The 27151-nt window shown below is 36.5% G+C and overlaps 1 protein-coding gene across 3 annotated transcripts in view; it reads left to right on the forward strand.

Moving 5' to 3' along the window:
* Positions 1–27151, forward strand: part of nme7 (NME/NM23 family member 7) — a 51788-nt gene that overhangs the window by 6467 nt on the left and 18170 nt on the right. For all 3 annotated transcript variants that reach the window (XM_066665587.1, XM_066665586.1, XM_066665585.1), the window contains exons 4-10: positions 775–885; positions 3625–3675; positions 4071–4278; positions 4925–5030; positions 11075–11139; positions 12032–12100; positions 16727–16828. In XM_066665587.1, coding sequence (XP_066521684.1) covers positions 775–885; positions 3625–3675; positions 4071–4278; positions 4925–5030; positions 11075–11139; positions 12032–12100; positions 16727–16828 — 712 coding nt within the window. The remainder of the gene's footprint in view (positions 1–774; positions 886–3624; positions 3676–4070; positions 4279–4924; positions 5031–11074; positions 11140–12031; positions 12101–16726; positions 16829–27151) is intronic.

A 27151-nucleotide genomic window follows, 5' to 3' on the forward strand; every position in this document is an offset into this window, starting at 1 on the left:
CCATGAAAGACACTAATATATATATATATATATATATATATATATATATATATAGAGAGAGAGAGAGAGAGAGAGAGAGAGAGACAGAGAGACAGAGAGAGAGACAGAGAGAGAGAGAGAGAGAGAGAGAGATGGATATAAACAATATACAAAAACAATTGCAGTGATTTTAAAACTAATAACACTGAGTATCACAACTTAATTCTCAGAATAGAGGTCCTAACTGCTTGACATCCTAGCACATGAGCCACAAATGTCAAAAGATTCCAACCACATAAAAACCATATATTCATTAGCTGTGGTTTTAGTAGATTATTGGGGAACAAGTAAACACTCTGATTCTTTTCCAAATGTTTAAGCTTGTTGATTCTATTTTCCTCAGATATAGAAATCCCCGTTAGACAGCATTTAAAACAGATGCATTGGTTTTTTCAATGTCACATTTAACTGGACATGACCTCTATAGTATGACAGATCTGGTGACATTTGTCATATTAGTTGGTTATTGATGTTTTAACATCATTTACATGTGACGTATGGCTTAAACTTTAAAGAGCATGACATTCTCCTCACAGTTTCATACTGTTTTGTGGTACAAGACATAGGTACTATATTAGATGAAAGGCTGTTTTAAATATGTCCCCTGACAGCCCATTGTTGTTTGGTAAGCAACACAAACCATTGACACCTTTAACCTGAACTCATGAAATGTGTTGTCTCTTAAATCTCTGCTTCTGTTTCAGCTACTTTTTGTGTTTTGTTTGTCTTCATCAGGACTCTGGCTATGATTAAGCCAGATGCAGTGACCAAAGTAGGCAAAATTATTCAGATGATTTATGAAGTTGGCCTTATTGTCACGAAAGCCAAAATGACCAAGTTAACCGGGTAAGCTAAAAAATGTGTTGCCTGTTTATAACTCATTAATGTTTGTATATTTGTCTCTCATCAGTTTCTAATGAGTTCAGTATCCCTAAGTCCATAGTGACCAGCTTTGCAGCAGTCATCCCCTGAGTGTGATTACATTTTCTGTACATCTGATTGAGACTCCATGCAGTTACAAATGAGTGCATCTGATGTCGTGCAAAGCATTTAAGTGTCAAACAGGAAAGCTGTAAGCCCAAAGAGAGGCTTCTGCTGGGCGTTGTTTGAAACCAACATTTGAGGCTGCAGATGTTGTTTGCTGGCATGCTGTGAAATGTCAGGTGACAGAGAGGTCTAGCAGTGGAGAGAAATCTGTTCAATTACTCATGCCAGGAACATCATTTCAGTGATGTAGCTTTAGGTGCTTCTCTGTTGTGACCCTTCTGTCCACCAGTCACCTGAACCTTAATTCGTTATCTTTTTTTGAAGACATTACATTGGGTTTGAAACAGAAGGGACTGGGGTCTCAGAAAGGACTGGGAATTACATGTTGTAAATCAAGCTGCTTTTCTGACAATTGCTTATGTCTGTGTGCACTGGTCTGTTTACAACCTGAGCCTATATATTTTACTTGCTGAAAATGCTGAGCAAATATTGCCCCATTATTCTTTAATCAACTACAGGTTAAATCTATATTTGTCCCAACTAGAGTGTTGACTTTTCTGCTCCAGATGTTTAAAATAAGCTTCACAGTTACATAGATTGTGAGTACATTTTATACTTTGTAACCTCTTTGAAGCTGTACAATCCTTAAAGAAAAATTGCAGTATAAATATATATAAGACAATATCTTATAACAATTTAGAACTTAACTACAATAGTTATAAAGTTAGTTATAGATCATAGCACAGGATTTTCTTTCTTCTTACATGTAGAAAGAATGCGAACATAAGTTTTGAAATATTTCAGAAATTAGAACCACACTCATTTATAAATGACCAAAATCCAGCCTTAAACAGCATAAATAAATTCTGTTACAATAAATAAAATAAAAAATAAAGGGCAAATTCCACCTGTATTTCACAATATCTGAATACTTAAATTGTTGAAATGTAAATAAAAAGTCATCCAGAGTGGTTCGTTGTGTAATGGTTTCATGTAGTGAAACTTGATTACAGCAGTGATTATAGGAACAAGGAGTACCCATGTTTAAAGAGCAAATACAGCCATATTAATTACTGTCACCATTAGCTGTGATTTCTTCTGAGCCTTGTTTCTACTTTTTTGTTCCAATAGAAATGTTGAAATGTTGATCATTTATCTATGTCTTTCTAGCTGTTTTTATTGTAGTTCTTTACTATAACTGAGCATATGTTATGATCAAGCTATTCACTCCCTTTTTTATCCCACACCAAGAAACACTCTGCTAACTAAATGACATCACAGAGAATGAGTGTGCAGTTTTAGCATAGATTAGATCAGATTCATTCTTTTATGTCTTCTGATATCCAATCCAGGCTTTCGGGCTAATTTGGCCCAGCATTGATCTCTAGTATCTTATTGCTGTTATCTCTACTCCTTTGTCTTATCTTGACCTGCATGTACCAAGAATGGATTTATAAATTGTGTTTATGGCCAAATAATAATCTCAGAACTGTCATTCAACAATGTCTAAGGATCTAGGCAACATGTTCATAGCCATTTTATTTAATTCATTTTGTGATGTAGTCTTTAGGATATTTAGACACATTTAGAAACTGTCACCAATGCTGTAAACAATTCTGAGTTTTAGAACAAATCTTTTCACATTAAACCAGAGTAAATGCCTTTATTTACATCTTAATATTTCAATTATGCTGAAATATTGTAAAATATTCCATTTTAATCAGTGCCACCAATAGGCTTGTTTTTCTCCCTCTATTGCATCTCTCTCTCTCTCTCTGTCCCCTGACTGCTGACTGTGTGGTGTAAACACTCTGACACTTCCTTCCTCTCAGTTCTGATCAGACAGGTGTGGAATGTCAGTGAAAAAGTGGCATGTTCACTGCTGATTGAATGAGTCATTGTTTAATGAAAGTTCAGCCTGTACAATTTCTTCCTGCTGAAATATGTCAGATACTCAGGGCTGAACTGTTACACACTACCTGTAATGAGTCAAATCCAAACTATAAATTGAGACAAAAATGTTAAAGCATAAGCATATCCTCAGATATTTTGTTTTTTCTGTTTGGGGTGTTGTTACAAGGTATTATGTGTTATCTGTTTATGTTTATATTGTACAAGGCAATTTATAGAATAACTACAGGCCATTACACAAATGTGCTGACATCATTTATATGTTGCTAGGAGAGATATTACTTTTATTGCTGGTGGTCTGTGTGCAGTGTATTTTATGACTGGTCGATTTAGTATTGAAATGTGGTGTCAGTTTTCTTTTGGAAAATGGAAAGTGCTGAGTGTTAATCTTTCCTTTCCTTCAGGAAAGCTGACTGTGTAGGACTGAATGAGGGACTGTGTTGCTTTAGGCTGATCAGGGCTGTTAAATCCTTTGTCAGTATCAAGTATAAGTATAATCTGCAGCACTACAATACGTTTGTAAAATTGAAACTGTCTGCTAGTAAATAGTAGACTGGGATTACTTAGCACTTCTGGACCAGCTAAATGGAACAAATTGTTCTTGCTTCAGGCCTCTGTCTTGTAGAAGTAAGCCTGGCTCATTGGATCACTTATTAACCGTGTGTGCTTTTATGGCATTCCTTACAGGAAACAGGCAGCGGACTTTTACATGGAACATCAGTCAAAGTCTTTTTTCAAGTAAGTCTTTCCTGGGTGAATAATTCACTCATTTGTCGAAGTTGCAAGTGAGCTTTTCAAGGAAATTTCAAAGACAAAAACCGCTTGCATCAGCATTCTTGTGACGTTGCACTGGCCATGAGATGACATCTGTGTAACCTTCTACTGTCTTTTAATGACATTGTTGCACTTCAACAACCAGGCAGTGACATAGCGGAATTGACTGAACTTTACAGTCATCTGAAGACATTGCAAAAATAGTGACCTTGTGTGTGTTCTTGTCTATAAAATTTCTCAAGTGTCACAGAAACTTCAGAAGTATTTTTCAAGAATGTTTTCCCAATATATTAATTTGGGCTGATGAATAGCTATGGTTGTTTTCATCACTTATGTAAGTATTTTGTTTTGCTGAACAGTAACTTGGTGCAGTTTGTTAGCTCTGGACCAGTGATTGTCATGGAGTTGATGGGGGATGAGGCAGTGTCGATGTGGAGGAAAGTCTTGGGCCCCACTGACTCTAGCGTGGCACGCAAAGATGCTCCTGAGAGTCTCCGTGCCCAGTTTGGCACAGATGGCACCAAAAATGCAGGACATGGATCAGACTCATTGGCATCTGCAGCAAGGGTATTTAAAAAAGAAACATACGCACACTGTTACCTGTCCCCTAAACTGTAGAATGTTAATAAAAAATTGCTTTTGTGTGTATATACTGGTGTTTCAGTTCAACTAATGCTTTTGATTCAGCAACTATAAGAGCCTGAAAATCATATTAGTATATCAGAACATCTAGCATCACACAAGTATAACATTTTATACTAATGCACTCACAACAAGCTAATATATTAACCCTGAGCCAATTTACACTTACCAGTAGGCCTGTCATGGGCACAAAACTGACAATTAATTGCCATATATATATATATATATATATATATATATATATAATGTTTGTGTCGGAAATGTAGTAGTTTATTGTACATAGCTTTAAAAGTATAACCTAAAGTGATAGAACTGTCTGAGTTCCCACCTCTCAGTAACTTGTAGCTCCCAACGGAGGATAGAAACAACTCAAGGTCAAATAAACAAATGCTAATTAGGGCTGGCCTCTGGTTGTGTTTTAGCATCTGTCAGTGATTAGAAGTTTCATTGCAATCCAGCGGTGGTACCAAAGACCAACGAAAAGCCTCAGTTTGACATATCAATTTAGTAGTGTTTAAACTTATACTTGGTATATTTTATGTTTAACTGATATCTTTTCCCTTCTTTCTAGGAACTGGAGTTTTTCTTTCCTTCGACAGCAGGGCATGGCCCCTCCAACACAGCCAAATACTCAGATTGCACATGCTGTATCATCAAACCTCATGCTATCTCAGAGGGTAAGACCCCGAACACACAAATGCTAAGACACCCTCCTAAACCAAAAGTCACCTTTAATAAAAAGACTTTAATGTTTCATGTAAAGACTTTGGTGTGGAACGTGCATAGCACATTGTACTTGGTTTGCATGAGCTTGGAAAACAGGTGCAAGGATATACACATAAATGGGTTTTTAAAAATATCCATTGCTTTTTAGAGATAAAAACGGGTTAGTTTCTGGCAGTGTACAACTACTGAAGCACACCACTTCACCACAGTAGGATTTCCACTGCTAAGACGATGTGAATGTGTCCTGTTTGAGAATAGATTTGTTATTGAACTCATTTGGGTCATTTCATTTTTCCCTCTGATAGACTTGTAAAGATACCCTTTGATACAATGTGCTATCTTTAGCGTGTGTGTATGTATGCGTGTACTTGGAGCCTTTCAGAAATGGTAGTGGTCATTCCAATATCTGACACAGAAATTTAGCTGCACCCATGTTGGTGGCAATCTGACATGGTTGATATTAGTATGAGATGGAACACTTCACATGAAGAAAACATGCTCTTTGTTGATCATGCTAGATATGGAACATTCACATTATATCTGGAGCTTTTGGCTGTTCTGCTGATACCACAGCCCAAGGAGGATTGTCTAATATTATGCTTACATCTGTATGCTATATTGTTTATTATTTGATTATTATATTGTCTTTAGTAGAGATACACTTTTATTAGGGTCCCTAAAACCAACTTGAGTGCAATTCTACATTTTTAAGATCTTCTGGGATTCTTTTACATGATTTGAACTGTACTAATTTTCTGCTTATATAACTCTTACTACTCCTGCTGTACCAGTCTACTTATATATTGATGAGTGTGTCACCCTTAAAGCCAGTGCATACTCTTAACTAACCTTTTCTCTGGATTTTTCAAAATCCCTCTCCTGATCCCTTTTCGTGGAGCATGCCGCCAGGGCACTGACCTGTGAAATCTCAAATCCTCTGAATGGAGCTGAGGTAGAAATTTCACGTAGTCACCGGGGCTTGAGCAGCTCCTGAGTTGATCTTTCACATTGCTGTGTGCAGATAGGACCAGGGAATATTCGGCTAAATTAGAATCTCCACAATAGTTTCTAAAATAAGCCATGAAGTCCAGAAGCAAGTGAACATAATTTTCTTCGTTTACTTTGACAAATACCTAGAAATGTTATATTTCCCAGGTAATTTGGTTATATTGAAATCTTTAATTATGCTTGTAGCTGGCTTCAAAACTAGCTTTTTTGTTGCATTCAAATATATTGTGTATTCTACCAAAGCACCTGAGTTTGCACAGATGAAAGGTGACTCACGGACATACAAAGTGTTTTTTGTGCTCAGAAAAGAACAAATGGCCATTGACTTCTCTGCATAAGCTCATATGGAGGACTGACTCAACAAAAATGAAAATTCTTGAAAAAAAAAATTCCTCAATCATTGTTAATTAAAAATTCAAATGTATATATTTTCTTAGTTTAAGTTATATTTCAAATTTCCAAATAATAAATTTCTCCGTTTTTTTCTATATTTATTTAATTTTAAAGTCAATAAAAAAAAATCAGTATGTGATTTTTTTTTTTTTTCCACAGATTTAAAAATGTTTTATTTTCTTCCTTTGTTTTCTTTTTCTTTGTTTCTGTACATCCGTATGATAATGAAGGGGCATGTTCCTCTGGTTCTGGCTTAGCAATCAAGAGCAGAGAAGTTGATTCTAGTGATAGGCACTGTCTCTGTTCAGTGAGTCAGATCAATCGATCAGTGAGATCTCAGCTCACAAAAAGTGTTCCCAAGGCACTGTGAGAGAATTATATTCAGTTGTTCACATGTTTTTTTTAATTTTGCAAGGAAAGAGGAAAACTATGTTCTGCAAATTGCTGAACCCTATGGAATTAGCTTCTGTGTCAGTACATGGAGTAGATTTTCAGACTCGGCTGTACAACGTGAAGGAGCAAGGCTTTCAGTTTCTCTAGGGAGTCTGATATTCATTCAGCAAACAGGAATGATAAGACACTATAACACTGACTGACAGCTCCCTCGTTGTCATAGAACAAGAAAATTGAACAAAGGACAAGAAAGTACACAAATAGATAAGTGCAAAAAAAAAAAAAAGTAAATTACTTATTTGGCAAATAATAAATTATTAATTTAACGAATATTTTGTTTCACATCTCATTATTTCTTCATAGATGTTTTAAATTTTTTGCAGCATTCTTTACAAATTTTATTAATTAATTGAGTGATTTATTTATTATTTGATTAATCTTCCATGGAGCCACACTTGATTGCTTTTAAATAAACTCAGCTTGGTTATTTTCTGCAAATAAAAAATATATCACAAATAAATGCAGTAACAAAGACACAGTGTGTCTTTGAGAAGCACAGAACAGAACCCCTTTGACAAGCAGTTGTTAAACGTGAGTGACTATGTGAGAAGCACCACCTCTTGTGGAGCAGTTCCTTGTGCTTTTTCAATTCCTTTGTTCAATAGGGGTGTAATGTAATGCAGTATTCAATTATCCAAAAACTCCATATATGGTACGCATGTTTTTCACAGTCATTTGCATTGCTTTGTATCAAATTTAATTTGCCATATGAACAAAATATCTGTAATTAAAAAAAAAAGTCCTTAGATAAGGATTAGACAAGAGTTGGGTAGCTATATTAAGCTGTTTGGGAATGCTGCCCACATAACATGGTTTAAATGAAGCTGTCTGTGACCCTTTGCCTTCCTGGATTGATGTTTCTGTCACTCAGTTGGATAGACACCTAAAACAGTTGCTTAACTGTTAACATTTAAGAAAAAAAAGTCATATTCAGCCGTCAGTCACTTGAATCTAAGATATGTGTTGGAGCCCCCCCCCACCTCAGATCAGGCTTTGTCTCCTGTCTTGTGAAGTTGTATTGAGAGCCCTGTTGTGTTCGAGATTTTAGTCAAGGACTTTTCACCTGCTTGCAATGTGCTGATCTTCTATGAGTCACTAGGTTGGCAGATACCTCCAGAGACCCACTGTGAGCGTATGCACACAGCACACACACATACACACACGCTAACATTTCAGACCTCCGGTGGGAGTGTGTCCTGCCTGCTTGGATGCTGAGGGCTAGTGATTCAGAGTGGATTGTTGTCTGTATTATTTTTTGACTCCAGAGCCCAGCAGGTCTGGGACCAGAGAGGCGTAAAATAGCCAAAAACAATAGTCCCTGCCAAGCGAACAGGTATAACGGAAGTAATTTGAGAGATTAGTTCATAGTCATCCTAGTAATTCTGTTGGTTGGTCATGTGTGGCAGGTACCCTTGTATTGTTGGATTTCTTTTGTGTTAGGTAATCCTCAGCAGAGTATTGTTCATACATATAATATGATCCTTCAACTGCTGTTAGTCCTTCTTATTTAGTCAGGCTACTAATCTCTTTCTGTAAAGTCATTGTGTCATCACATTGCATAACAAGCAATTAGAACAGCATGTTAAAAATGTCTCGTATTTGATTTAGTACCGCAAGCTCATATAAATGTTTAAGGATTGATTTAATTAATTCAGCCTTCCAAAGAGAAAGCAATGAAGAAGTAGTATTGCCATAGGGGAATATTTCTACAATATGTCTTTGCGGGAGGGTATAGACTTTATGGCTCATGTAAATGCATGCAAGGAAAGGGCATGTTATGATAAACGACTAATAATATATTCACCCAAAGGCCTCATCCTGAGACAAACTACACTTTCACTAGGGCAAAATCATAATAGTATTTTAATAGATAAACCCTTGACGCCTAGGTGGATATTTAAACCATTTTGGAGGTTGTGTACATATTTTTAATGCAGTCATCAATATCATTTTACTTTTGAGCATTGTTCATTAATCTGTCTTATGAGCGTCTCCTTATGGATCAAAATCTATCTGGGCAGGAGCAGCCAGTAGAAGTATAACCTCAACTGTATATTCACCCAGTGGAACTAAACTATCCATAGGACACAGCTATTCATATAATGTCCTTGAGCTCAGTGCTGTGTGCAAGGATTGACCTGTAGAACGAAGGTTTAACTTGCGTCCTTCAGGATGATCTAGATGATCAGTAGAAATGATCTATTTTATAGCTTTTGTAATGTACGTAATGTCATTACAGAAGATCATGTACAAGATCTTAGCCATGACCAACCATGCTTGACTTAGCTGAAGAAAAAACCTCAGCCAATGAAAGCGCAGGCTCGTGACCAGAATAGAGAAATGTGTTGCTAGGCAGCCACAACACCATTGCCTAGCAACAGCCTGGTTGCGTCTGGAAGCTCCTGATGTGACTGGGACCTCAAGCTCAGTGTTGATGCTGAGGGAGAACATGGAGGATGTGTTGAAGGTGTCCTTCACCTGGCCTTAGACTCTCTTTGGACTGTACTGCAACTCTAGTGAATGAGGGGAAAGTTTCAGAAGTTTGATGTTAGATGATTTGGATTTTTTTTTATTACCTGAGAGGATAAACTCTTTTCTGCTATAGGTGTGCTGTAAGGTTGGTCTGTGTGTTTAGATAGTTTGCCCAGACTCTATTCAGCAGCCATGTGCTGTCATTTGAGCCCTGCTGCTCCGTCAGAGCTGTACTTACACACTAATATGCTGCTGATAAATACATGCTATTATGCCAGCATGCCTGTGCTTGAAGACGGAAAGGACAGCGGCTCTATGCTAGGAACTGTTTGTGCTCTGCATGTACCCTTATGTAGCAAAGGCTCAAATTGTTTTCTTTTTTTTTCCAGAACGTGAATGGGGCTAGTCCTGGACTATTCTCGTAATGTGAATTTTTTTTCCCACTCAAAATCTTCAAGACTTGATTAATATTTATTCCTTATTTTCACACTGGCCTTTGTATTTTTGTAGTCTTTCTGGTTCCAGATTTCAGATAGAAATTCAAGGAAGAGTACTATAGTTTATTGGCCTAAATGGCACATTTTAGTCTGATTGAACACGGTACCAGGTTGAAAATTTGAATATATTTGCTGTGTGCTGGTTCCAGATGAGACTTTGCAAATTCACACGTTTAACTGTAACTTTTGTGGGTTTTTACCCTAGGCCTCTAGAGTGCATCTCTCTATTCAAACTACTCTTTAAAATACTCTGCATAATTTTGTTGATATCTCGCAGGTTAAATTATGCAGAAATTAAAAAAAAAGAAAAAAAAGAAAAACAGTAATTCTTCTTCACCTGTCAAGGCCAACACAAAGTCTCCTCCAAGAATTACAACTTGTTTATCCGACATGACACATGGATATCTTTTGAGAAAACATAAAAGTGTCATTCTAAGTTTAAGGATGTATTAAACACCTTTCGGTTGTGGTCAGCAGGAAGGAAATGCAGGCTCATCTCATTGTAATGTTTAATCCTTTATTGACCTTGCTGATCATCATTCCTTGTTGTGCTCGCTCTTACCTCATACCACATACTCTTCGGTAACCCAGTACACAGGCACCTCATTCTCTGACTCACAATGAAAATCAGATCACTGTGCCTGATCTCATAATGCAGTTGGGTTTTAATGTACCTGACTACATGTCAGCTTTGGTATCTGTTATTAGAGGGCACAGAAAAATATTGCCTGGACTAGAGGCTCAGTCTTGGTCACGTCTGAAGGGAATCCTGCTGATGGTGACAGGTACGACACGGTGCATAAGGCTTAGTGTGATTGCATCCAGAGCCTTGGGACTTTTTTCCCCCTGATGCTCCTGATGACTCATATCTTCCTCACAGGTCCCAGAGAATCCAAATGAGTATACATGTAACAGATTGGCTCAGAATAGCCTTAAGCACTGCGGTGTGTAGTGTATTACACAGTCAGGAGAAGAAAAAGGGCATTGTGTTCTTGTATGGAGCATCTATCCTTCTGGAGACAAAAGATGAAGAATGTTACGTCTTTAGCTTACTATTGTCATTGTGGATGCTTAGATACTTATATTCATTTGCATAATTTGCATTAATTTTTTTATGTAAATAGTTCTATGTGGTTTGCAGATTTTAAACTGTCATTGCATTGTATTTACAGCTCTAACTGGAAGGATTCTGAACTCCATCACAGAAGCTGGATTTGATATTTCTGCCTTGCAGATGGTAAGTGAAGTCAGATCTAAATAGGTGTTGTTTTTTTCCATGTTTCTGTGGCTAGTCTTTTTAAAGCAGTGAATGGTTTCTAGGGGATCAAGCGTAATATTCTCTATGTAGTATTTTTACATTACATAATGTCACTATAGTTAAGACGTGGTAGACCCTGCTCAAATACTGAACTCTGCAAAACTATGGGCTTTCTTTTAAGAGAGGCTGATCTCACATGACTGACAGGTACACTTGGTTACATTTTTTTATGCTCTAACGTGACCTTGCTCCTAACCGGGCAATCAGTGACAAAGTCTTACATTTCTTTGCTAAGACCCTCCCTAGCCAATTATTTAGCTGTAATGCTGTCACATGATTTTCCTGGACATTGTGTACAGTGGCTGCCCTGAGCCAGAACCAGTCGATGGATGGTTTGTTCCTACAGTAGTCATCATTATTAATTTATGTAGTGGGTGCATAATTCAATAGGTTGCTAACAAAATACTGAGAACATGTTTGGCACAGGTAACTGTACACTGTGGCCTTGGCATAAGTTTTGTGCGTATTGAAACAGGCCAACTTTAAAGGGAGAGTTCTGATTTTCACTGCCAGTGAATTTGGTGCCAAAATCTTTTATATTGTCCTATAATTTGATGGATGACTTTCTCCTATGTTTTTTGCCCTGTCAAAGTATTAAACACTATTGAAATGTACATATTTTTTGCATTGTTTGTTTAATATTTTACACATCTGAGGAGAATAAACCTATATTATAGTCCCTGAGACCCTACTGTATCCAGTGTCCATGTTTTCATAGCAATTTAACATTTAATGTTATGTTCTAATTCATTTTATTTTTGTATTTGCATGGCATATTTATTTTATTCTATTACTTTGATTCTCCTTACAGTTCAGCCTGGACCGTGCAAATGCGGAAGAATTTTTAGAAGTCTACAAAGGGGTTGTCACTGAGTACACAGTGAGTATTGAGCAATAACCTTCTTTTTTTAGATTTAGTAAAGTAGAAGTTTATGAAAAAGCACTTTCACAAAATGGAGTATTTAAAGAGAATGTGGTATTGAACTGCTGTGCATGTTTTGAAAATGTCATTTATTTTGTGTGGAACCTAACATTCATAATTATTAGAAAGATTTTTAAAGTGTTTTTGTTCTTACTGTAATTAATTTCAGACAACTCATATTCACACACCTTTCGCTTTATGAATAAGTCATATTCAGCCCTGGGTAATTGAGGCCTAGGTTTATCGTTCAGTGTACAGTACCTAGTCCATTGCCATGAAAACTCTCTCATCACCATACTGATTGCCTTGTGCTTTCTTGCACACTGGGGTGGCATGCCTGTAACTACAGTAGTATTTTTATATTTGTGTGTTGTGTCACATGTACACACACCTTTTTTCAGGACTGCACATTTCTTTGACTAAATGATATGCATTTACATTTGTACAGATGATATTATGTGCTGTAAATCCCTGTGGCCAGTTATGTTAAGCCTAACCATGAACTGCACAACATTTTATTCAGATTCACTGTTAAAGGGAACATATAGTACATGATTACATTTAATCCCTGCCTGGTATTAGATATATTTGCTCCATGGCTGTCACTCCCTGTTCATGCACTACATGTGTTTATTATTAAACCAGGAAAAAAGGTGCATTAGATGGCAGCTGCCAGAACTGAGAAATGCAAACATTAGTCTTTAGTCTGGTGGGAGCAAGTGTTAGTTTGATAATGTATCTGATATGTATACCCATTTCTGGGTGATTAAATCTACCACAGCAGACACTAGCAGATCATATATTGATCTTAAAATAATAAAGCTACTTTGTTTTCACCTAATTCCTTGACTGTTGACAAAACTACAAAGGATATCTCAGCTTTGTGAGACAGGTTCTGCTCTGTGTGAAGGAGACTGCATATTTTGCAGATCTCCGATCGTTGTTTCTCCATAATAAGTACAATTATACTATTATACAATATCCAAATGACACTGATTCAATTATGTCATTTCATTATGGCGAAAAAGCCTGAGAGAGCTTATAAAAGAACACAAAGTAAGATTTGGTATTATTGCTCCTGTGGCAGGATATAGTTCACTTTTACAGCACTGTCTAGAAATCAATGGGGAGTGGGGTGGTGGATTCCTGGCCTTCTCCATAAGTTACATAGTGCCGTTACTGCATTGCCAAGCCCAGAGTACCAATAACTGGCGTTCTATTATCCCTATTACGTCTCAGTGAAGCATAACAATGATTTTGAAGCTGTACTTTTAAGATAAAATGCTACATGGTGTTTTCCTATTCAGCCACCCTTAATTAGACCTCCACTGGAATCAAAAGACATTTGTATAATTTATAGTTTGTTTTTATAGTAATGCTTGTTAGTGATTTTACCCTCAAAGCAAAAGAACTAAACACTATACTCCTCGAATTTGTCATGCTGTGTTAGACTACAGTTTTCAGTGAAGTGGATTTTCTTCACTTTTTAAAGAGTGGAGTATACAGTTTAAGTTTAAAATGTATCACACACTCCTCAGCCTGTCTGCTCTTCTTAAGGAAACTAAAGCTATGAATTCATTGTTTTGTGATGTCACAAATACTAGGTTTATTTTTTAAATGAGCCGCAAGTGGAATAAATTGCAAGACAAATTAGTAATATTACTACGTCTTTCTCATTTGGGACACACTTAAGCAGTTCACTCAAACCTTCTGCTTCATTATAAGCTTTAAGTCTTCAATCTTCAATCTCAAACTTGTGTTTTTTTTTTTCATTCATTATCTGTAACCGCTTATCCAGTTCAGGGTCACGGTGTGTCCGGAGCCTACCCGGAATCATTGGACGCAAGGCGGGAATACACCCTGGAGGGTGGCGCCAGTCCTTCACTGGGCGATACACATTCACTCACACACTCACACCTATGGCCACTTTTAAGTTGCCATTCCATCTACCAACGTGTGTTTTTGGACAGTGGGAGGAAACCGGAGCACCCGGAGGAAACCCACGCAGACACAGGGAGTACACACCAAACTCATCTCAGACAATCACCCGTAGCGGGACTCGAACCCACAACCTCCGTGCCACGTGTTTTTTTTTTTTTTTTGTTTTTTTGGAAATGTATTATTTATTATAAAATAGCATATGTGAATATTTACAGACTGAAGTAGGTAGTTGTTAATATAATTTTAATAACATTATTAACAACAAAAGTATCACTTATTAAATAAAATGTAGGCGCAAAATACAGATATTTTAAAGTTATTGTGTCAACATTGTTGTTTATGCAGTTGTTGGTGATGGGTAATTAGGCTTTTCTGAAAACAGTCTTGCTCTCATCAGAGCAATAAATGGCTTTTACACCTTTCAGCACATTGAGACTCGTGCTATGAATGAGACATGTTTATGTCACTGTTTTTCCAAAACATTGCTCTTACTACTATGCAGCCATAATAAAGCCAGCAGTGTCTCCATGTTTTTCTTTTTTTTTTTAACTACTGAGGCAAAATGCAAAACAGCACCTGACACACACTGTAAAAACATTGTGTTTTTATATTATTTGCATTATTTGAAATGACTGTAAATATTTTTATCAATTTATAGTTAATATCATGAAATGTTAGTTCATAACCAATTGTCTTATAAATAATACTTATAAATACTGCTGGGCGATATGAGCATGAATCAATATCACAATTAATTGTACATTTCATCACTTTTTTTTACCCTCATAGTTCAGTGACTCCAGTATGCTCCAGTATAAAAGGATATAAAGGGATATTTTTTTCTGAAGTTGCTGGGAGCTTGTTCCTCTGTTGTTCTTTTGAGCTCTGTTCATTGGTTCATGATTGGGCTTTGGACGTAAATTGCAAGACAAAGTAGTAAAGGCAAATTAGTAACATTACTATGTCTTTCTCATTTGGGACACACTTCAGCAGTTCACTCAAACCTTCTGCTTCATTATTAGCTTTAGCTCTTCAATCTCAATCTTGTATATTTTTTTTTCATTCATTCATTCATTATCTGTAACCACTTATCCAGTTCAGGGTCACGATGTGTCCAGAGCCTACTCTGAATCATTGGACGCAAGGCGGGAACACACCCTGGAGGGGGTGCTAGTCCTTCACTGGGCGATACACATTCACTCACTCCTATGGACACTTTTGAGTCACCATTCCATCTACCAACGTGTGTTTTTGGACAGTGGGAGAAAAACCGGAGCACCCGGAGGAAACCCACGCAGACACAGGGAGAACACACCAAACTCATCACAAACAGTCACCCAGAGCTGGACTCGAACCCACAACCTCCGTGCCACGTGTTTTTTTTTTTTTTTTGTAAAATGTATTATTTATTATAAAATAGCATATGTGAATATTTACAGACTGAAGTAGGTTGTTGTTAATATAATTGTAATAACTTTATTAACAACAAAAGTATCACTTATTAAATAAAAACTAGGAGCCAAATACAGATATTTTAAAGTTATTGTGTCAAAATTGTTGTTTATGCAGTTGTTTGTGATGGGTAATTAGGCTTTTCTGAAAAAAAAGGCTTTTCAGTCCTGCTCTCATCAGAGCAATAAATGGCTTTTACACCTTTCAGCACATTGAGACTCGTGCTATGAATGAGACATGTTTATGTCACTGTTTTTCCAAAACATTGCTCTTACAATTATGCAGCCATAATAAAGCCAGCAGTGTCTCCATGTTTTTCTATATTTTTTTTGTCTAACTGCTGAGGCAAAATGCAAAACAGCACCCGACACACACTGTAAATAAATTGTGTTTTTACATTATTTGCATTATTTGAAGTGACTGTAAATATTTTTATCAATTTATAGTTAATATCGTGAAATGATAGTTCATAACCAATTGTCTTATAAATACTACTTATAAATACTGCTGGGCGATATGAGCATGAATCAGTATCAAAATTAATTGAACATTTTACCATGAGTACGATTATTGAACGATTTTTTTAAACCCTTATGTCTTATAAAAGGATATAAAGGGACTTTTTTTTTCTAAAGTTACTGGGAGCTTGTTCCTCTATTGTTTTTTGAGCTCTGTTCATTGGTTTGTGATTGGGCTTTGGTCGTTAAAACATTTTTCTTTTGTCTGTCAGTGTTTACATTTGACTTTTTTTGTTCAGTGGCTTTAGGTATTCCTCATTGAAAAAGTAACCAAAGAATGTTTCTGTTTAAAAACTTAAAGCCACTTGTTTGTTAGTGTTTGATGAAACAGGCATGTATAAAGTGACGTTTGGTCCATGTTGCAGTGTTTTCAGCAGTCACTAGATAGGTCACAGGTTCTGAGGTGGGACATTTATATTAGCTGGTATACTGAAGAATGAACCAACTCCACTCTGAACAGCTGGAAGTCTGAACAATAGCTGTGATTATTGCTTCTTATTTACTTTAATTTATATATTTATTTGGAGATAGAGTGGAAACCTTAGCCTTACTAAAGCCTTCCAGGGTCTCCAGTGTCTTTCCAAGGTTTATTCACATAATAGGCTCTTTCAGTAGCCCATAGTGGTGGGTTGAGCGAATAGGATCTGTTAACTCTCGACTGCTTGTTCTGCAGAGTATGGTGGCAGAGCTGTGTTCTGGTCCCTGCATGGCCCTGGAGATTCACCACATTGACGCACCCAGAGAGTTCCGGGCATTTTGTGGCCCTGCTGACCCGGTGAGTGAAGAAATGACACTTCAGTAATCCTATGAAACCATTTTGTTTTTTGTTTGTTTTATTTTATTTTTTTTTTGTATTAAAAAGTATAAAACATTTTTTTTAAATGTCATTTGAGATGCAAAGTAAAATTTTCTCAAACCAAATATCATTTGATAAGTTTTCTCAGGGAAAGGCAGAAGTATCTTTTCATATCCAGTGATGAATGCTGCCATTTCTAATATTTTCATTAATATACATTATTTCTATTTCATTATATATTATGTCTTAACAAAATATTGCAACTCCAAAATTTGAACAGCTTTTGGACCATGCTTATTAGTTCATTCGTCATAAAATGGCAACATGTTGTAAGGGGCAGATGGCATTTTTAGATTCCTTTTAAAAATATTTTTAAAAGAATAACTAAATGAAAGCAACAACAAAAAAACAGAAATGAAAGTTTTGCTGATGGTATACAGCAAGTTGGTTCAGAATAGCTGCTTTGTCCAGTCTTTTAAACAGGTCAAATCAAAGCAGTATTGGCTTGGTTTAATTAAGTAGATAATTTGGTGGTGGGAGTAGTTTGAACTCATTTACCTCTACCTTTTTACCTTACAGCACTTTAAATACCTGCAGCTGCATGTATTTCAAGGGTTGTGTTCACTGAAGTCTGCTTTGTATTATCTTGCTGAAACATACACTGCCACATGGTTTCATATTCTCTGTAAGATTATGCACTCTTTGTCACTTGGCCAGCTTAATCTTGTAAAAAAGACTGCTGCAGTAGACTGGCTCTTGTTGGCCTTCTTTCTGCCTGTTTTGAATGTTAGCAAAAATTTCCTTAGTGCAGGTGCTGTGCAGCTACAATGTTTCCAGTACAATTGGATAACAGTGAGCTGAGACTTTGGATATAGATTTGGTATAATCTATAAATCAGTGAACTTGGTCCACATGCTTCACCTGTTCCTCTGTTCAATCTCTCTGAATGTTTATAAAGTGGGTAGTGCATCTTGTTTAAATAATGAGATGTGCTTTTGAACTACAACTCATTATTTAATTGTTTTTCAAATATTTCTTTTCGCACATTGTCAGGGGTTATTTATTTCATAATGCCCCTTTTTATATGGTACACCTAGCATATTTGGAATGAACTGACTTCCTTTTGGTGCACTGGAATGTGTAGTGTTGTCCATTCAGACAATGATTGCACATGCTGTGACGGTCTGTTGAGTTTGAATGCAGACAGTTCTGTATTTTTTTGTTTTTGCTTCTTCTCACACAGTTTTTGCCTTTAGTTCACTCACAAATATTCAAAATGCATGCGTTAGCGGAAATAGATTAAACATTTTCCACTTTCTTATGGTCTGTGTTATTGAGTTTGAGGAAATCATGCGGTTGTGCAGATTTACCGACCAATGAATTTTTAAGTCTTGTGCTTGATGAATCAAAGTGTAGAATTAATCTTGCTGTTACTTAAAGCACCAATCTCATGAGAATGTGTTACACCTATTTGCCTATTTGTAAGTGTGTATGTTTTAAGGTTTTGAGCAGCTTCTTCAAATACAACTTCCTTTACTCCAGCTTCAGCTTAGAGAGTTGAGCAATAGTCAGTGTATTTCAGTCATATTTTAAAAATTGACAATAGCAGCAACTCTGTGCACTTCTTCTTTCCGAAGAAATTACTGCACCAATTGCAACAGAAAATGTTAGTATGCTTGTAACATGCCTCATATTTAAAATAGAATCAATTAAAAACAGGTGAATTACAGTTAGCTCTCACATACTACTAGGATCTAATAAGTGTGCATTAATTAGCATTAATATGAATCTGTACGTATATATGTTTTGCGTATAATGTTTATATAACAAATTTAAGAGCCAAGCTTTCGGATCCCTTGAAAGAGATTTATGATTAGAGCTGAGGATCAGAGAAACTGGGACCTAGAAGAGAATTGTTAGTGTAATCCATTATGTTTCTCATTTTAAATTGTAATAATTGTCTTATACATATTATACAATAACCTGTTACACTGTCAAATTATTGTAAGTCCTACATAACAACAAGGCTTACAAGTAGTTTAAAAGCTGCACAACAACAGATTACTCGTATGACTGAAGTATTGTAGTTGTTAGATGAGCTTTTGTGTTTTTCACAGTAAGTGTCCTTTAAGCCATTTCTTTCCTCCTGAGCACAGAGCTGTGCTGGTGTCATTCAGTTTCCAAGGAGACAGACACACAAAATCTCCCTTTTGGTATGAAGGTTCTTATGAAATGACTGAATGAGTCACTGAATATTCACCTTGCGCAAGTGTTTATTTAATTTATTTGTTTATTTTTTTTAAGAGAGGAAACCAACCCTAGTTTTTAATTAATTCCGTACTCGTTTAGTTCTGCTTTTCATATGCTGTGTAAAGATAGCCTCCCGGTGTGACCTCTACAAGGTCAAACTCAATTGTTTAAGCATGGCCCCCGGAAGGAGCGCTGCAATTCTCAGTAGAATGACCATCCCCCTCGTCCCCCCACCATGTAAAACTGCAGTGAGAGATAGAGAACACTCTCTCACAGCCTGGAGATCAGCATTGCTAATTTATGCCTCTCCCTTTCTCATCGCTCTGAAGTTCTTTTAAATTCTATTAGATGCTCTTTGCATTTCCTTCTCTGAGCCTCTGTCGCCCATTATCGGTCTCTCACTCCCTCTGTCTCCGTCTGGATTACTGTAACAATGGTTAACAGTGGCACTATATTAATGTTATGTTTGACTCTTTGTTATAGTATAAACAACCTACAGTGTTATTAAGTTCTTAGCTATGTACTTGGTTGGGTTTATATTTTATGTTAAATGGTGAGCATCAGGGTAAACACAGAGAAGTTCTCATGAAAAAATTTCGTCAGATTCATCTATGCTTCCAGTTCACTGCATATTTGAATAGACCCATGCATGCTACTGAATCCTGATCTCTTACATTCACACGAATCTGAGCTTTGCATAAAAACGTGCTCTTTCTAGGTAGCCATGGAAATCTGCAAAATCACAATTTACATAGTGCCACTGTGATGAGCAGAAGTTTAAAAAAAAATGTAGACATATGCTGTACTATTAAATATATTTAACTAATACATTTATATTAGTGATGGGCTCACAAAGAATAAAACCAATTAAAATGAACTTTAGTTTATCATTCTGAATCTGCTCTGCATTACACTATTTCTGTAAGTCCTAAAGAAAACCCTTTGATCAGAAATAGGATAAAGGTAGGCCTTTTTGGAGCTGCACAACCTCTAAGGCTATGGTCACTCGTCCATGAAAGTTGTCTACATCAGATAAGTATATTGATCATGGGTCCATTAAATTTAGCTTGTTCTAACCTGCATAATGTTCAGTTTTACAAATTGTATTTGAACTGATTCGTTTGCAAAAGGCAATGAACAGGACCCTCATTAGTTAAGTGTGCAAATTTCTCAAAGATGCATATCCAGTTTTGTTATTTGTCTGGGATATCTATACCTAAATATTTAAACACTTTTTTAAATTGAAAAAATAAATTGTAAGTATAATAATTTGTATGTAACTGTCTCATGTTTTGTGGGGGGAAAAAGGACTTTAAAAATGTGTTATAATGATATAAAATGGCCCCTGATAAGGAACAGACTGTTTCAAATGAGTTTTTATGATTGACAACTGACTTGATAACCATCTTATTTACGATTTGGGTGTCCAATTATTTAGCCTACAGATATTTTGTCCCACTCACAATGAAGGTATAAAGCCTGTTTCAGCTCAGACTGTTTTTGAATGAGGCACAACTGAAGGCATTGAATCATAAGATTTACACATGTTGTTTTTAAAGACAGTAACATAAAATGTGACATCCAAGGTTGTGATCGGCAAGCATCAAAATAAATAACAAATAATGACTATTCTATAATGTTTTTGGTATGTAAGAAAAAAATGCAGGTATAATGATGAAAAATATCATCAAACATATTCTACATGGATTTTTAAAATATATTGACAATGTTGGGGGGGGGGGGTTATATTAAATCAAGTAGCTATAGTTGGAGCCAGGTGAATGTGTTTTATTTGTAATATGTTACTGGAATGCCTTAGGCAGAGAATAATATGCTCAGAGCCCAGCCAAAATCTGAGATGGACTGTTGGAGACATTGATCCCCTAAATAAAGACGGGATGAAGTTAGCAGCTTAAATGGACTATAATGTGGGACAAAGCAATATGATTTTTTGGGAGATATCCTCTTGACTGTGAGAATGATTAGGAAAATTTAATAAAAATTTAAAAAATAAAAGAAAGAAAGAAAGAAAGAGAAACAGTGTGAAGGTGAATGTGTTTTTCTTTCATTTCAGCAGTGAGCTCCTAAATCTGATATACACTTTTCACACACACACACATTATGATTGCTGCTTTGTGAACTGTTTTTTATTTTGTATTAGGGCTATGCATGAACTTGCAGTTTTAATATATATATATATATATATATATATATATATATATATATATATATATATATATATATGCCATTTGTAATGCTATAGCCAATAAGTCAATTATTGTTGGTATTGTCCCAAAGTGATGTAAAGGTCATTGACTTGACACTCAGATTAACAGTTTTATGACCTATAGCTCATGGAAACTATCATGGGAGACCTATGTCAGAATAAGGACGGTCAGTTCTCATGGCAGACTTCCAGCTTCAGCATGGCTCACTCACCACGCCTTAGCCGAGTGTCCTCATGCAAACCTACACTGCTCCTGCTGCTCTGTGCTCTTGCCCTTTGTCCCAGGAGTTACTGGAGACACTCAGGCGCCACGTGATGATCATAACACTTCATTAATCTATGGGATTTCTATAGGGAATTGCTGTGTAAGGTTAACTCTTTCTTAGAACACAAGAACATGCCGCTTCCTCAAAACACTTTTGTGTTTTAAGCAAGAACCTTTTGGATAACTGAAAATAAATCATTCTGTACTTCAATGATGGGATGATAGAATGTTCCATATATTTATGCTATAAACAAAAATATATATCAAATATCTTGCACAAAGTGAATGTTTTTAATTCAATACAATTTCCATTCAAATTAATTTTTGTCTAACACAAATCAAATTCTATGTGGAAAATCTTCTTGACCTACTATAATTTGCCTAATTACACAAGGGAAGTTCCAAGGGGAGCATTTCTCACTGCCTAGACTAATCTAGATAATAAGAACCATTCCTGAATCCGCACACTCTCTTTTTTTTTTCCTCTTGTCATATGGATGTGGAGCCATCATTCTTACCAAGTAACTTGATCCAGTTTCTTGAGAATACAACCGCAAGTTTAAGAGTATGTGGTCCATTCTGAGGTTAAACCAGGCTACTTTGAAATATTTCTGGCAGTACATCTTCTACAATATTGTACTCAGAACAAAAATTGGCTCCATCTATATTTTAGTGGTTAAATATTGTAATGTACCACAACAGTGCCTTGAAAGGAAGAACTGTGTCAGGACGAACTAGTAGTTCCAAGCTTGAATTTTCCACAAAATGTTTTGTAATGTTTGTGCCAAAGAAAAATCTGTGTTTCAGTTTAGTCACTGTTAACCGTTTATACACCATGACATAATGTGAATTGATGTGAGCTCAGTAGTGACTAACTACATAATTTAATCTAAGTTTACATTGATTGTGAGTAAATTGAGGGAATTGGTGATGCACCTGGTGATTTAAGGTTGGCTCTGGACCCGCTACTGCCCTGACCAGGAAAAAGCAGTTGAAGATGATGAATGAATGAAAGTTTAAACTGTGGTAGATTCTTAGGCTGATATGTTACCTTCTCTTTTTATCTCTTTGAGGGTTTTTTTCTCAGACTTTTTTTCTGATTTTGTTTGTTTGTTTACTTAATTATAAAGTTTCTTGTGACATTATAAATATCAATTTAAAATCAGTTTCAAAACCTACAAGCGTGACTGTTTTTCCCCATATGGTGACTTGTAGTTGCTTGAGAAAATGTAATGAGTATATATAATGTGCACATTTTTTAGTTTTGTCCTATCTGTAGTATTTTGGGTTGTCCTTGTCCTTGCTTTGAGAGAGAACATAGATCAGCATTTAGTGCCGAACTTTTTTTTTGTTTTAGGTGTGTTCACAATTCAGAGAATTCTTAGCTTTGTTTGATTCAGTGGGGTAGAGTTTTAATTAAAAAATGAACGCAAACCTCTACAAAGAGTCTGAAGATCAGCTGTATATTAATATGTTAAGGTCTCCTTTGTTCAGTTAGAACATGTCAAATTTATGAAAACTGTGTAGTTATGCAGTTGCTAAAATAAAATAAATACATCAACTTCAACAGGTTTTATGGGTTGGATATAGGGTAACATCACTTAAGATATTCATATCTATTAAGATTCTATAGATTACAACTGGTATAATTTAATTCATTGCAGCTTAGAAAGGTTTTAAATAATTTCTTAGAAATTATCTGCCTCAGAGCAAAAGCATTCTCTTGCTACTGTCTACATGGCTCCTCGACATGCATGTCTCTGCTGACTAACACACCACACCTGCTGAGGCATTATCTACTTCACTGATTTCAAATGCAGGAGCAAAATTGTATTGTGAGAATTGTGACACATTTCTAAATGTTCTGAGACACAGCAAAGAAAAGGGAACATTTTTGCGTTTGAACAAGTGCTCCCATAGGTCCAATCCTCAGCTGTAGTTACAGTCTTGTGTTGCTGGACATCATGAATAATGCACTGTGCTTGCAGATTGTATCAGATGACAAAGTTCAACTGGCCATTTCTCGGTTAACTGACTGGATCACTGGCTGCATGTGTGAAAACTCAAACAAAAGAGCTTACAGTACATCTTGCCTGTAATAATTAAGCTATGGGACTTTACAGAATGATACACTAGTAGCTTCAAATTGGTCCAAACCTACTGCAATTTTTGTTGATGGTATATGTTGTGTTTGAAGGTTTATTATTTTGTAGTTGTGAAATTGTTGCCTTGGTAACACCGGTTATGATAAAATATAATATGATAAGGTTCTTCCCCCTCATTTAATACAGTTTGAAGATCATTTTGACATTCACCAGGTTGCCACAATGAAAAAAACATCATCCCTTGTTGATCTTAAGGTCAAATGAACATACAGTGTAAAATGTTATTAGCAAAACATTGTGCAGATCTACATAAATAGGGTTATGATAATATATTTATTTCTTCAAGCAGCAAACCTTGGTGGATCCTGTGTGGCTCATCTCAGACATGAGACTAGGCCTATGTCTCATGATCTATCATAAAGTGTGTAGCAAAGCTAAGAGTCATGCAGCCATGTCATAGTATAGGTCAGTATCTTCCACAGCTCTAATAACCCTCACTGGAAATCTGATCACATCTTGCCAAAACAGGAGACAGTAAGAGCAGTCAGAAATGCCTGTGTTTTCCACTCTGGGATCTTTGAAAAGGTCCTGGTTGTTAGGCAACTAGCTGGTTGAATTTTAGCGTCTGACCTTTCTTTTAACTCAAATGGCCATGTAAGTCAGATTCAGAAGCAGTTTTTTGCCTTAGGACTACTGAACATTTTTATAATACCAACTTGAATGACATTAGGACTAAGATTTTTGACAGATTTCATGTCATTCAGTGTCAGTGGAGGAGGGCCAGTCTTCACAGGGCGAAACACATTCACACATTCACTCACGCACTCACACCTACGGACACTTTGATTCGCCAATGTGGGAGGAAACAGAAGCACCCGTTTCCTTCAACACCATTTGCTGTAATTTGCTCTCTCACAAACAGGTTTTTATCATCAACACGTGTCTGTGTGTACTGTCGGGCTGTGCTGAGCTAAACTGCACAGTGTAAAAACTCAGAAAACCCTTCAATCGACTTGTGCTCACAGATATGAGACTCAGTGCAGCCACACAGTGCACCCCCCCCCCATTCCTGCCCACTCCCCAGAGTAATACCATATACCATGTTAATATTTCCAGATGTATGAAAAAATATAGATACATCCCACCTGTAGGTTCTTTTTCACTCTTCTGAAAATGAAATATGTAGTGGTTGTCAATTGTGCAGAAAGGTGAATTTCATGTTTATAATTAGCATAAGATGGTCATTTTTCCACATTATTCTTTGATCTCTGTAAAATCAGCATGAAAGACTCTTTCTTCAAATATATCAATGTACTAGAAGTATTTATGTATAACTAACAGCATAAGAAGATGGATTTCAGTGCCTAACTGCAGAATGTTTTTGACCAGGTTTCATATTTCCGAACATCTCTGTAATGTAAGTAAATAGCCCATCTGACAGCCGAACCTCAGTTTTTAATTGACGTATTTGGATCTGTGTTACAGGGCAACAAATAGCCCCCTAACACCATTCGCCCATGTAAACCAAATGGTTGATCAAATCAATCAGACCTGAATTGTAATCGCAGAGTGCTCTTCTGTTGCATCCCATATGGCTTTGGCTGGTAAGATCAGGCTGAGGACCTGTGGTTACCATAGCAGTGTTCTCTGAGGAAACTCATCCCTGGCTTAATTAAGGCCTTGTTAAATCAGAGCACTGCGAGCAGAAATGAGCCACGTGACAGCTGAACTTTACCGGGCATTTTTTGTGCAGTGAGAGCAACCTGCCTTTGTGTAGTTTTGTATGCGCTATTGTTAATGTTGTCTCTGCACCACTTTGTCTGAACATCATCCTGAGATTAAAAACTAAAATCAAAATATTACTGTGTATAATTGCTTTATGATATTTTCTCATCGAATCTAAGTTTGTAAATCAGTACCTACATTCTTCTTAAAGCTATATAACTACATATTTGTATGAGGGGATAGGTCTAAGCATTAAATGATCCAGAGTACCATAAAGCTTGTTGCATAAGCACTCCCCCTCTCTTACATAGATACACAGAATCCAAATTTCCAATGATTTATATTTGTCTTTAAATAAACGACTCAGCAAATGTGTTTTAAGTGTAATCATATCACAGTGTTCTGAAACAGTTTATGTCTGAGCTCCATGTTAACTAATTAAATTTGCATATCAGCTAATAGCCTTGAAGTGAGAGACTCTGAAGTTGGAGGGAGTGTGAAGCCAGACACTGATGTCAGTGAGTTATGAAGTAATGCAGCGTCACCTAAGCAGCTATTTTTACAGAGTAGGCACACAGGCAGCATTGTCTGTCAAAGGGAGCAGACTATAATGGGCTTTTCAGCACTTCAAACTCCAAGTGCCCAACATGCATTCATGTCATATTAAATGCTTAAGCTGTTTTTGAAAATAGAATTACAGCCATGCCTGGATTGACATTCTTAAAGTGTTTTGACTAGTAAACAACTGATGTTTTTCTCCTCTCAAACCTCAGAAGAAGTACAGCAGAACAGTCGACCTGTCTCAGAGTTTCATTCCATATTTACTCTCTGTATTCCTTGGTTTTCGTTTCAATAGCCGCCACATAGGAAAGATGTCACTGTGTCATTGAAAGAGAACATTGGATCAAATTGCATCTGATTTGTGCTACCCTAACCTGTGTAGCTGTGTGACGTCATATGTCGTCTGTATTGACGTTCTATCTATTAGGACTGTAATGGACACCAAAGGGGGAAGCGGTGTGTAATTGTTCTGAATGCGTCTGTCTGACTGTGACGCACTGAACACAAGCTGCAGCATAGATTTAATCTCACAACAGCAGAGCTTAGATCTGGTGCAGCCTTTAATTGTTCTCATTCAGACATGTAAACATTGAAAATACGCAGTTTGTGCATTGATATACATTGAGACATATTCAATCATACAATGTAATAGCGTTTTTAATTTTATAATCATGTGACAGTACAGACTGAATAGGTGTTCTCAAACAGAGTAAAGGTGCCTGTCTAGCCTGATTTTAAGCCTGTAGACGGCGTATGAACATTGTTGGTAGCACAGCGGGACTCATTAGTATGAAATTAAGCTCACTGGCTGGTCACTTGTGAGTAATGCAATTATAGAGAGAGAGAGAGATGATTTTTGGCTGAATATTTTTTTTCACCCCTCTACAATTCCCCCAATTTGTATCTGCGTCAGCAGCTGTGGCAACTGTGTGCTCATACATTTGTGTTTGTATGGAGTTCTCTCATATTTAAGCTGATAGAATCTTGAGAACATTACTGTTCGCCCTTCATTCTTCGTTTATTCAGCTTCCAGTCAGAAGCTTTTAGCTTTGAGAGGTGAGACAAAATTAATCTATAAATTTGCTTCAGATCTAAAAAGTCCACAGGTGTTTTTTTTTTTCAACTCCAAAACTTCCTTCTTGGGGTTTCTTTAAAAGCAAGTTTCTTGA

The sequence above is a fragment of the Hoplias malabaricus genome, chromosome 3, assembly GCF_029633855.1.
Source record: "Hoplias malabaricus isolate fHopMal1 chromosome 3, fHopMal1.hap1, whole genome shotgun sequence".
Taxonomy (NCBI): Eukaryota; Metazoa; Chordata; class Actinopteri; order Characiformes; family Erythrinidae; genus Hoplias; species Hoplias malabaricus.